Source organism: Bufo bufo, chromosome 9 (assembly GCF_905171765.1).
Source record: "Bufo bufo chromosome 9, aBufBuf1.1, whole genome shotgun sequence".
NCBI classification, from domain to species: Eukaryota; Metazoa; Chordata; class Amphibia; order Anura; family Bufonidae; genus Bufo; species Bufo bufo.
Window position 1 is genome coordinate 103355846 of NC_053397.1, and position 12283 is coordinate 103368128.

A 12283-nucleotide genomic window follows, 5' to 3' on the forward strand; every position below is an offset into this window, starting at 1 on the left:
TATACGACATCCATTGATTTGCCGCTGTCAAGTCTAATACTTACCTCCTCATAGAAACTGATTAAATTAGTTTGACATTACCGATTCCTCCTGAAGCCATGCTGATATGGCGTTATTTGCCTATTTTCATTGAGGTACTCCAAGATAGCATCTCTTAGAAAACCTTCAAACAGTTTACCCACGACGGATGTTAAACTTACTGGACTATAGTTTCTGGGCTCTGTTTTTGGACCCTTTCTGAATATTGGCACCACATTTGCTATGCACCAAACCAGTCAGTATAGAGAGTCCTTAAATATCAGCAATAAGGGGTCTAGCTATGACATTACTCAATTCTCTTAGGATACGGGGGTGTATGCCTTCTGGTCCCGGCGATTTGTCTATTTTTATCTTTTTAAGATGCCTCTGCACTTCTTCCTGGGTCAGACAGAGCACTTTTAGTGGGGAATTTACTTTTACATTCTGCATTTCATCTGACAGTTTATTTTCTTCAGTAAATACAGTGGAGAAAAAAATTTTTTTTTAATAACTTTGCTTTCTCCTCATCGCTCTTTACAACTTCCCCCTCATCACTCTGTAAAGGACCGACACCTTCAGATTTATACTTTTTACCATTTGTATAATTGAAGAACATTTTAGGGCAAGTTTTACTCTGGCAATTAATCTCTCGGTCTCTAGTTTGGCTGCTTTTATTTGTCTTTTACATATTCTATTTTTTCCCTTATATTTTTTTAATGCTTCCTTTTTAATGCTTTCCCAGGTGTCCCCCTGCTCTGTCAGGTCTATTGATTAATACTAAGTCCAGTGTGGCCGTCCCTCTAGTCACGTCCTGAACCAGTTTGGAAAGGTAATTGTCTTTGGTTATTTCCAAGAACCTGTTTCCTTTATGAGATGTACAGGTTTCAGTTTTCTAGTCTATATCTGGGTAGTTGAAGTCTCCCATAATAACGACCTCATTATGATTTTCCGAACAAGCTTTTTTTTTCCTTCAATTTCTGGAGCACTAGAGAAGATTCCTTATTTATCCCATTTCTTTTTTTGCCACTGTCATGTTGATGTAAAGAAGAAAGATAAATCACATTCTCTAACTGCAAACATATTATAAAAAGTTTTATTTAAAATATGCCCTCGCACACAAGTATATTTTAGAACAAGTATAACGTTTACCCCTCAAGGAAACCATCTATACCCGTGATGGCTAACCTCCAGCTGTGGTAAAACTACGACTCCCAAGATGCCCCCTTGCTTGGCTGTTCTCAGAACTCCATTTAAATGAATGGAGTATGCTGGGAGTTGTAGTTTCAGAACAGCTGGAGTGCCGGAGGTTAGCCATCACTGATCTATACAATGGCTTTGTATTACAGAGAAAATGATCAGTAACGCTAACCCTAACTATGACAAGAATATACACCTAAGGTATAAACTTTCATGGCACAGAAAAAGATACAGTGGCAGATTTACTAGCACTAGTTTTAATACAGTAACTTAGATTAAACAATTGCACCAGCTTTATCAAAATGGGTGGTGCTGGATGAGAAATCTGGAAACTCTCTAGGCTGTGTAGTCTAAATTTATACCACCAATGTGTACCAGTTTTTGGTGCAAATTGTGCAAGAATTCAGTTAGTATTTATAGGATTAGTAAGTTTCACCCATAGTTCCAAATTATTAGAGGGGTATGCCTTAATTCCCGATCAGTGGAGGTCCCAGCAGTTCCCCTTGTTCTTTTCCAGCAAAGCAGTGCTCCTGGCCACAAACCGTGCTAGGAACTACAACACAGCAACATTCACTGCCTCTGTCCTAGTTCCCTGCAAAATGGGGACTTTGGAGCACTGCTGTCCAAGGACTAAGCTGAAGGGACCCTGGCTCTAACATCCTCTGATCAGCAGGGGTCCAAATATGTTAGAGAATATAATATAGATATTTCCCTTTAAACACTCCAAACTATCTGCAATTTAACGGTGTACGTTCTCAGGAAGCAATTCACCATACCGCTGAAAAAAAAGTCCAACTATCATTTCAGTACCTTTAGTCACAAGCTAGTACATTTATTTTGCAACCAATACAATTTACTAATTGGAAATCTCTGACTGCATTCACACATCAAATCTGAATGTGAATGTGAATTCCTTTTTTTCTGGATAGAAGTAATTAAGGCAGGAATTAAACATGCAGTTTTCGTGCAGTTTTTTTTAGGCAAAGCCAGAAGTTAATCTCAGAGGACAGGCAGATATAGCAGAAAGGCTGAAACTTCTCTTCTTTGTATGGCTCAAAAAAAAAAAACACATGAAAAACGGCCACAAAAATGCATGAGTGATTCTAGACCTTATAATGTATTTTAAAAAGTTATGGTGGGAGGTTATGGTGACATTATATGTTATTTTAATATAATTCAGAATAAAAAGCTAGTTAATATTAGGAGATATGACATTTATAGGGAGAGCATTGCAGCAGAAAAGATAAGCCCCGACAAAGGACACCTCTCCTGGGCTGCCAGTTGATGAAAATCTAGCAGAGCAATGAATGGGGAGACTTCTGTGTAAACGGCTGGTTCTAGCTTTGTAAGGGCTCATTCAGACGGCTGTATGCTGTCCGCAAAAATACTGAATGCTATCCGTTTTTTTTTGCAGATCCGCAAAAAAAACGGATAGCATTCAGTATTTTTGCGGACCCTTAGACTTCAATGGGACCATGTCCTGATTTTCACGGACAAGTTTCATTTGTTTTGCGGAACCGTGGAATAGAAAAGGGTCCTATAGAAGTGAATAGGTCAGCATCTAATCCGCAAAAAAAACGGATTCACATTTTTGCGGATGGCATACGGCCATCTGAATGAGCCCTTAGAAAGAGGAAGTCATGTACTTTATGTCTGATTTCTTTTTTTTTTTTTACATCAACCATGTCATAAGCCCTCTAAAGGGAACCTGTCACATTGGACATGGTGTTTGAGATGCAGGCAGTTGTAGAGCAGGAGGAGCCGAGGAGAATACTACATCGTTTTTTGGGGAAACAATCAGTAAAACTTGTATTTCATTCATTTGAATACCTACTCATTCTGGGCTTAGTAGTCAAGGAGGCGGTCCTATCAGTGACAGCTATCTCTATATGTACTATCATAGATGGAAGGCTGACTCCTCCCGACCTGCTCAGCTCCTCCTGCTCTATAACAGACTGCCTGCAGCTCAAACACTATGTTCAGTGTGACAGGTTCCTGTTAAGAGGGCTTATGTCTTGATTGATGTAAAAAAAGAGAATCAGACATAAAGCACATAACTATCTCTTTCTAACAAAGCTAGAACCAGCCCTGTACACCGAAATCTCCCCCATTCATTTCTCTACTAGATTTTCTTCAACTAGCAGCACAGGAGATGTGTCCTTTCTCAGGGGGCTGTAAACTGCATATTAATGTTTATGGCACAAAAACTGTACTGTCTTTGCAGAAACTAATTTCAGCTTAGGCTAGTTTCAAACTAGCGTTGTCAGATCCAGCAGGCTGTTCTCTGAATCCAGCATTGCCACTAGCCACAGCATTCCCTTCCAGCCCCACTAAACCATATGCCGAGAATCGGCCGGACGGAAACCGCTTCGCCATTCCCCATTATAGTTTATTGGGGCCAGACAGGGACGCTGTGGTTTCCGGCAATGCCGGATCTCACAATGCTAGTGTGATCTTACAACTAGAGATTAAACCTAGTTGGTCTGCAGATAAATGCACAACTTCAAGGGCTTATTTAGAGAATTAATGTTCAATGTTTTAAACAAGATTTGCCCATTCAAGTGAATAATTCTGCAAAAAAAAAAGGACAGCACAAGGATCCGTGAGCAGTCCATTTAAAATTGTTCATTTTTAGCAACCAAAAGACGGATTGCTCGTCGGACATCACTCATCTGAACAAGTCCTTGGATCTGACACAGTCTCCCAAAAAGTAGCTGAATAATGTAGTTAAATATTAGATAATTTTCTGGAACATGCATTGGCCATTATTTGCAAAATTCTGCCCATAGAACTCAAAACGGTTCCTGGAACAAACGTTATCTGTGAATGACAATTATACAATTCCATAGGTTGAAGAACATTCTATATACTAGTGACCAATAGGTCTGGACTAAAATCAAAAGAATAAATGAAACACGCGTGCCAAAGAATTCTGTTCAACGATTCAAGGTCCAGGAAGGTTGACGTCAGCTCCCATTGACTGTGATGTTACACTGTTGAACTAGTTGAAGTAATTTTCCTTCTTGGTTTAATTTATGGGTTTCAGTGCCACCTCCAATACAAGCTCCATTTACGAACACTCTTGGCACCTAAAGATGAAAATAATGATATTAGCATATTTAGATTTTTAGATGAAACACATTGCTTATTACAATTAAAATTACTTTGCTCTTAGGTCACCTGCACACGTGGCAGAATATGTTTTTTTTTTTATCCCGTGCGGATTCCCATGCGGAAAAACCACAGCATAGTATGTATGTGTATGTATATATATATATATATATATATATATATATATTTTTATTATTATTTTTATTATTATTATTATTATTATTATTATTATTATTATTATTATTTATATATATATATATATATATATATATATATATATATATATATATATATATAACACAATAGTAAATAAATATATAAATATATAGGGGCACACTATTTACTATATATTTACTATTGTTCACGTCTTATTTGGGCCTGAGGGTGGGCCTTTTAAGGTGCGCACCTTATCCATTCAAGGTGAGAGGTTGAGCCGCTGGTGATATATATATATATATATATATATATATATATATATATATACAGTACAGACCAAAAGTTTGGACACGCCTTCTCATTCAAAGAGTTTTCTTGATTTTCATGACTCTGAAGGCATCAAAACTATGAATTAACACATGTGTAATTATATACATAACAAACAAGTGTGAAACACTGAAAATATGTCATATTCTAGGTTCTTCAAAGTAGCCACCTTTTGCTTTGATTACTGCTTTGCACACTCTTGGCATTCTCTTGATAAGCTTCAAGAGGTAGTCCCCTGAAATGGTCTTCCAACAGTCTTGAAGGAGTTCCTAGAGATGATTAGCACTTGTTGGCCCTTTTGCCTTCACTCTGCGGTCCAGCTCACCCCAAACCATCTTGATTGGGTTCAGGTCTGGTGACTGTGGAGGCAAGGTCATCTGGCGCAGCACCCCATCACTCTCCTTCATGGTCAAATAGCCCTTACTTTCAAAGTTTTTCCAATTTTCCGGCTGACTGACCTTCATTTCTTAAAGTAATGATGGCCACTCGTTTTTCTTTACTTAGCTGCTTTTTTCTTGCCATAATACAAATTCTAACAGTCTATTCAGTAGGACTATCAGCTGTGTATCCACCTGACTTCTCCTCAACACAACTGATGGTCCCAACCCCATTTATAAGGCAAGAAATCCCACTTATTAAACCTGACAGGACACACCTGTGAAGTGAAAACCATTTCAGGGGACTACCTCTTGAAGCTCATCAAGAGAATGCAAAGAGTGTGCAAAGCAGTAATCAAAGCAAAAGGTGGCTACTTTGAAGAACCTAGAATATGACATATTTTCAGTTGTTTCACACTTGTTTGTTATGTATATAATTCCACATGTGTTAATTCATAGTTTTGATGCCTTCGGTGTGAATCTACAATTTTCATAGTCATTAAAATAAAGAAAACTCTTTGAATGAGAAGATGTGTCCAAATTTTTGGTCTGTACTGTGTGTGTATATATATATATATATATATATATATATATATTCAAAGAATGAAGAGGCAGCACTTCCAGTTGTTAGGTGATAGGGTGACGACCCCAAACTTTATTCCAGCTACGTTTCTGCCTTCTCAATGAGGCCTTTGTCAAGCTACAACAGTGCTACACTGTGGGGTTTATATACCCACAATCCAATACAAATTGGTGCAATTAGTGAAACCACATGTGCACAATAAAATCACATGATCCCAAAGACGTCACATCTCACATGACTATTTGTGTAAACATATTCTACATGTCAAAATTTTTTTATACAGAAGTGGTAACATATTCAATAGTGAAGTACCTACTTAATAGGTTCTATATATATCATACATAGTGTTCCAATGTGCTGTATCAATATCCCTCGTGTACAGCTTCTAATTACACATATGTGAATACAAAAAGTGCTCCATCCATTAAGGGTTAAAATCAAATACTCGATGCAGCTGCATCATATTAAACTTTAAAAACTTTTTGGGACTAACCGTCATTGATCAGCCCGGCGCGTTGGCATCAGCGTCCCTCCGTCAGCCAGGCGCATGCGCCGCGCCATGCGTCATCCGTCCACCTCCCCACGTCGTCGCGTCATCACGCACGCACCCTGGAACGCAACTTCGCCCAGTGGAGCGCACAGTGAACATAGCGGCGGCGGGGGGAGGGAAAGAGAAGACACATGACCGGACACACTGCCGAGGCGTCAAGGGGGCGTGCCTGTAACCATGGTGACACAGTGGAAATCAATACAAAACAAAAAGAGAGGGACATCGAGGCAGTCACGAGCGCATAATTACCTAGCCAACCTGCATATTGATGTGCAAATGAACCCAGGAGTGGCGGCCACTACAGCATCCATACACTGACCTGACGCAGTGCGCCCCCTAGGTTAATGTGCACATCCAGAGTGAAAAATCTGTGCAGTTGCAATGGGAGGGATCCATCCCATCTCCATGCACTAAAACATGGTATATACACAGCCAACTTCTGGCTTATAGATTCCCGGTCCGGGTTGGCATCAAGTACCATTCTAGTAAAAATTGATGCAGGTCGGGTTGTCCTAACGTGCTACACGTGACTTGTCATCAGCGCCCCTCCTCAGCATAAGCCACTGGTCACCATTATGTCAGCGCGCTGGGGTGGTCCATATACGGAGCAGTCCAATCATGAGACAAAGGTTCATTGTGTTCTTCAAAACTTCCATCTATAAATAAACCAAAGATATATGAGTGTATTTATCATACAAATGATTACAAATAGCACTGTTGTATATCCTCCCCATTCGACTCAACGAATAATATCACCTCCACATCTGATGAGCAAATAACACATTACCTATCCACATAACTCCCATCTGCATTCAGCATTAAGACCATCAGGTCTAAGTGTACGCAATTTGTGTATCCACATGATCTCACGTTGTTTCAACTTTTTCTCCCTGTTACCTCCCCTTTTAAGTGGGGGAATAAAGTCTATCACCCTGAACTTGAGATCCTTTTCCCTGTGTCCAGCCTCTACAAAGTGTTTGGACACCGGGAGGTCTCTCCGTTTCTGACGGATGGAGTACCTGTGATAGTTCATTCTCGTCTTCACATCACAAGTAGTCTCCCCAACATATAGGAGGCTACAGGGGCATGTCAATAAATAGACCACGAATGAACTATCACAGGTCAAGAAATGTCTGATCTCAAACACTCTATTGGTCACTGGGTGTGTAAATGTTTCTCCCTTCAACATATAGTTGCAGTTTACACAGTTCAAACATGGATAGCTTCCAAATCTTTTTCGACCCATGTATGTCTGAACTGCGGTTTTATCACCTGCCACCTCTGCTCTAACCAATTTGTCCCTCAGACTGTCAGCTCTCCTGTAGGACATCAGGGGGGGTGTAGAGAATTCTTTCACATGGCCAAAATTGCTACTCAGTGTAGGCCAGTGTTTCCTAATAACCCTTGCTACTTGAACACTTCCTTCAGTGTAGGTGGAAATGAATGGTATTCTAGCTTGTTCAGTCACTCTCTTAGGGTTCCTAGGTTTCAGATCATCCAGATGTTTCTGTATTAATCTCTTGGGATACCCTCTATTTAGAAATTTCTCGTCAATCTCAGACAGTCTTTTATTTTTTACAATAGGATCTTTTACAATGCGCTGGATACGGAGGAACTGGCTCCGTGGCAAAGACTTGACCATAGGCCGCGGATGGCAGCTCTCAAATCTCAAGAGCTTATTGCAGTCCGTCGGTTTAATGTACAAGTCAGTTACCAGCCTCCTATCTTGTTTCCTCACCATAGTGTCCAGAAACTGGACCTGCTCAGTGGAGTGCGTCAGAGTGAACCGGATTTCAGGATCCATATTGTTCAAAAATTCATGGAACTGGGTCAATTCACCCTCAGTGCCCTCCCAGATGACGAACACGTCATCTATGTATCTCCACCACCCCAGCACATGGCTGAAGTGGTGGGACACATAGACGTGTCCGGCCTCCAGGTCTGACATGAAAATGTTGGCATAGGTTGGTGCCATATTTGACCCCATTGCGGTTCCGCGTAATTGGAGGTAGTAGCCATTTTGGAAAGCGAAATAATTGTATCTGAGCACTACACCGAGCAGGTCAGTTATGAACTCCTTACATTCATCAGTATAATGTGTTGAGATCAGACATTTCCTAACAGCCTCCACACCCCTATCATGATTGATAGAGGTGTAGAGACTGACCACATCAAAAGATGCTAGTATAGTCATGGGTGTCACTTCCACTCCAGCTATTCTGTCTAGGAAATCGCCTGTGTCCTGTATGTACGATCTAGCTGAACAGGCAAACCGCCGAAGAATCCTGTCCAGAAAGATCGCCAAATTAGAGAGTACAGATTCCCTTCCGGAAACTATGGGTCTCCCCGGGGGGTTACACATGCTCTTATGAATCTTTGGTAGCACGTACATTAATGGTGTCTTGGGATGTGTAACCAATAGGAAATTGTACAAAGACTCATCAATCAGACCTCCTAGTTTGGCTCCATCAAGTACCCTGGTAATGACTTTAATCACTTCAAACTTGGGGTCATGATTCAACCGTTTGTAAACCAGAACATCACCCAGTTGTCTCTGTATCTCAGAGATATACCTTGCGGTGTCCATTACAACGACGGCTCCCCCCTTATCAGCGGGTTTCACTGTGAGGGAGCCGTCGTTGCACAGCTCACCCAGGGCCCGTATCTCAGCAGATGTCATGTTCGGGTGTTTGAGACCACTGGTTTGTAAAGAGTCCTTAAACCCTTCCATCTCCACCTTCACTGCATTAATGTACGTGTCAATAGCTGGACTTCTAATCTGTGGCGTGAAGTCGCTCTTCACGTGTAATCCAACACTGTGAAGGGAGAGTTCACAACTTCGTGCATCAGTATTTACAATTGACTGCTTCTCAGAAAACCAGACCTTCAACTTAATATTCCTAAAAAAATTTTGTAAGTCGACCTCAAGCTGAAACCAGTCAATACCAACTGAAGGACAGTATGATAGGCCTTTAGCCAAAAGTTCAGTCTGTGCAACTGTTAAGACTTGAGAAGATATATTTACCACCACTGATGATTTCTCTTCCTCGTGGGCCGATTCTTTACTGTGCGCTGATCTTTTTCTCCATCTGTATTGTCTTTGTCCCCCACGTCTGGTCCTTTTGGATCTGGAGTGGGGCCTAAAAAACGGTCATCACGCCGCTGTTCCATTTGCATGGATCCCACTTCTGTAGCCGCTTTCATTCTCTGGGTAGAATTACTGCTGTTGTTCCTGATATTGGTGGTGTTACCATAGTTAGGTTGTCGTCTCTGATTTCTCTGTTCTTGCCATGTGTACACATTTCCCCGTTTGTAGTCCTCCTCATCTCGTAGCCATTTACGCCGCTTAATCAATTCTTGCTCTTTTCTGAATTTCTCCAGATAGGCAGAACAATTGGTTAAATAAGTGTCATAGTCCTGTATAGGGAGAGCATCTTTCAATTTAATATCAGCTCTTTCGAACTGCTCACGTGTTGCTCCTAGTTCATGCTGAAGAAACTCCAGATTTAGCAATATCACATCTAGGGCATACTTGTTGGAGATTTGTGTGAACTTGTGTGCAAATTTGCTATCAGCCGGAAATAGACTGGGCTTCAGTTGGGAGCGCATACCCCTTGGGATTCTGTGCGACCTGTAGTATTCAGCTAAAGTCGCCAGATGCAGCTCCATTGAGGCCAACCGTTTTCCATCAGCCTCATAGCCTTTTTTCAATTCCGTGACAGATGGAGTGGATAGGAATGTGCAGTCACTCACCAGATCATGGAGGATCCTCTCCTCGTCTTGTCTCGTGTAGGAGAATATATCGGGGGGGTCCCGTTCAATAGTATCAGGCATTTTATGTGCGTACAGTGCTAAGCTGCTAAGTCCTTATACAATACCACAAATAATGCAGCAGCACAGTCAGATGTGGAGCTCTGGGTGCAAGAAATCCTCACAGAGGTTGGCCTCAATGGAGCTGCATCTGGCGACTTTAGCTGAATACTACAGGTCGCACAGAATCCCAAGGGGTATGCGCTCCCAACTGAAGCCCAGTCTATTTCCGGCTGATAGCAAATTTGCACACAAGTTCACACAAATCTCCAACAAGTATGCCCTAGATGTGATATTGCTAAATCTGGAGTTTCTTCAGCATGAACTAGGAGCAACACGTGAGCAGTTCGAAAGAGCTGATATTAAATTGAAAGATGCTCTCCCTATACAGGACTATGACACTTATTTAACCAATTGTTCTGCCTATCTGGAGAAATTCAGAAAAGAGCAAGAATTGATTAAGCGGCGTAAATGGCTACGAGATGAGGAGGACTACAAACGGGGAAATGTGTACACATGGCAAGAACAGAGAAATCAGAGACGACAACCTAACTATGGTAACACCACCAATATCAGGAACAACAGCAGTAATTCTACCCAGAGAATGAAAGCGGCTACAGAAGTGGGATCCATGCAAATGGAACAGCGGCGTGATGACCGTTTTTTAGGCCCCACTCCAGATCCAAAAGGACCAGACGTGGGGGACAAAGACAATACAGATGGAGAAAAAGATCAGCGCACAGTAAAGAATCGGCCCACGAGGAAGAGAAATCATCAGTGGTGGTAAATATATCTTCGCAAGTCTTAACAGTTGCACAGACTGAACTTTTGGCTAAAGGCCTATCATACTGTCCTTCAGTTGGTATTGACTGGTTTCAGCTTGAGGTCGACTTACAAAAATTTTTTAGGAATATTAAGTTGAAGGTCTGGTTTTCTGAGAAGCAGTCAATTGTAAATACTGATGCACGAAGTTGTGAACTCTCCCTTCACAGTGTTGGATTACACGTGAAGAGCGACTTCACGCCACAGATTAGAAGTCCAGCTATTGACACGTACATTAATGCAGTGAAGGTGGAGATGGAAGGGTTTAAGGACTCTTTACAAACCAGTGGTCTCAAACACCCGAACATGACATCTGCTGAGATACGGGCCCTGGGTGAGCTGTGCAACGACGGCTCCCTCACAGTGAAACCCGCTGATAAGGGGGGAGCCGTCGTTGTAATGGACACCGCAAGGTATATCTCTGAGATACAGAGACAACTGGGTGATGTTCTGGTTTACAAACGGTTGAATCATGACCCCAAGTTTGAAGTGATTAAAGTCATTACCAGGGTACTTGATGGAGCCAAACTAGGAGGTCTGATTGATGAGTCTTTGTACAATTTCCTATTGGTTACACATCCCAAGACACCATTAATGTACGTGCTACCAAAGATTCATAAGAGCATGTGTAACCCCCCGGGGAGACCCATAGTTTCCGGGAGGGAATCTGTACTCTCTAATTTGGCGATCTTTCTGGACAGGATTCTTCGGCGGTTTGCCTGTTCAGCTAGATCGTACATACAGGACACAGGCGATTTCCTAGACAGAATAGCTGGAGTGGAAGTGACACCCATGACTATACTAGCATCTTTTGATGTGGTCAGTCTCTACACCTCTATCAATCATGATAGGGGTGTGGAGGCTGTTAGGAAATGTCTGATCTCAACACATTATACTGATGAATGTAAGGAGTTCATAACTGACCTGCTCGGTGTAGTGCTCAGATACAATTATTTCGCTTTCCAAAATGGCTACTACCTCCAATTACGCGGAACCGCAATGGGGTCAAATATGGCACCAACCTATGCCAACATTTTCATGTCAGACCTGGAGGCCGGACACGTCTATGTGTCCCACCACTTCAGCCATGTGCTGGGGTGGTGGAGATACATAGATGACGTGTTCGTCATCTGGGAGGGCACTGAGGGTGAATTGACCCAGTTCCATGAATTTTTGAACAATATGGATCCTGAAATCCGGTTCACTCTGACGCACTCCACTGAGCAGGTCCAGTTTCTGGACACTATGGTGAGGAAACAAGATAGGAGGCTGGTAACTGACTTGTACATTAAACCGACGGACTGCAATAAGCTCTTGAGATTTGAGAGCTGC

The 12283-nt window shown here is 41.8% G+C and overlaps 1 protein-coding gene across 1 annotated transcript in view; it reads right to left on the reverse strand.

Annotated features, from left to right (window-relative positions):
* Window positions 1-3054: 3054 nt before the first annotated feature.
* Window positions 3055-12283, reverse strand: part of GLRX2 (glutaredoxin 2) — a 100405-nt gene continuing 91176 nt past the window's right edge. The window contains exon 5 of the mRNA XM_040407616.1: window positions 3055-4304. Within this exon, the coding sequence (XP_040263550.1) occupies window positions 4182-4304 (123 nt within the window). The 3' untranslated portion in view covers window positions 3055-4181. The remainder of the gene's footprint in view (window positions 4305-12283) is intronic.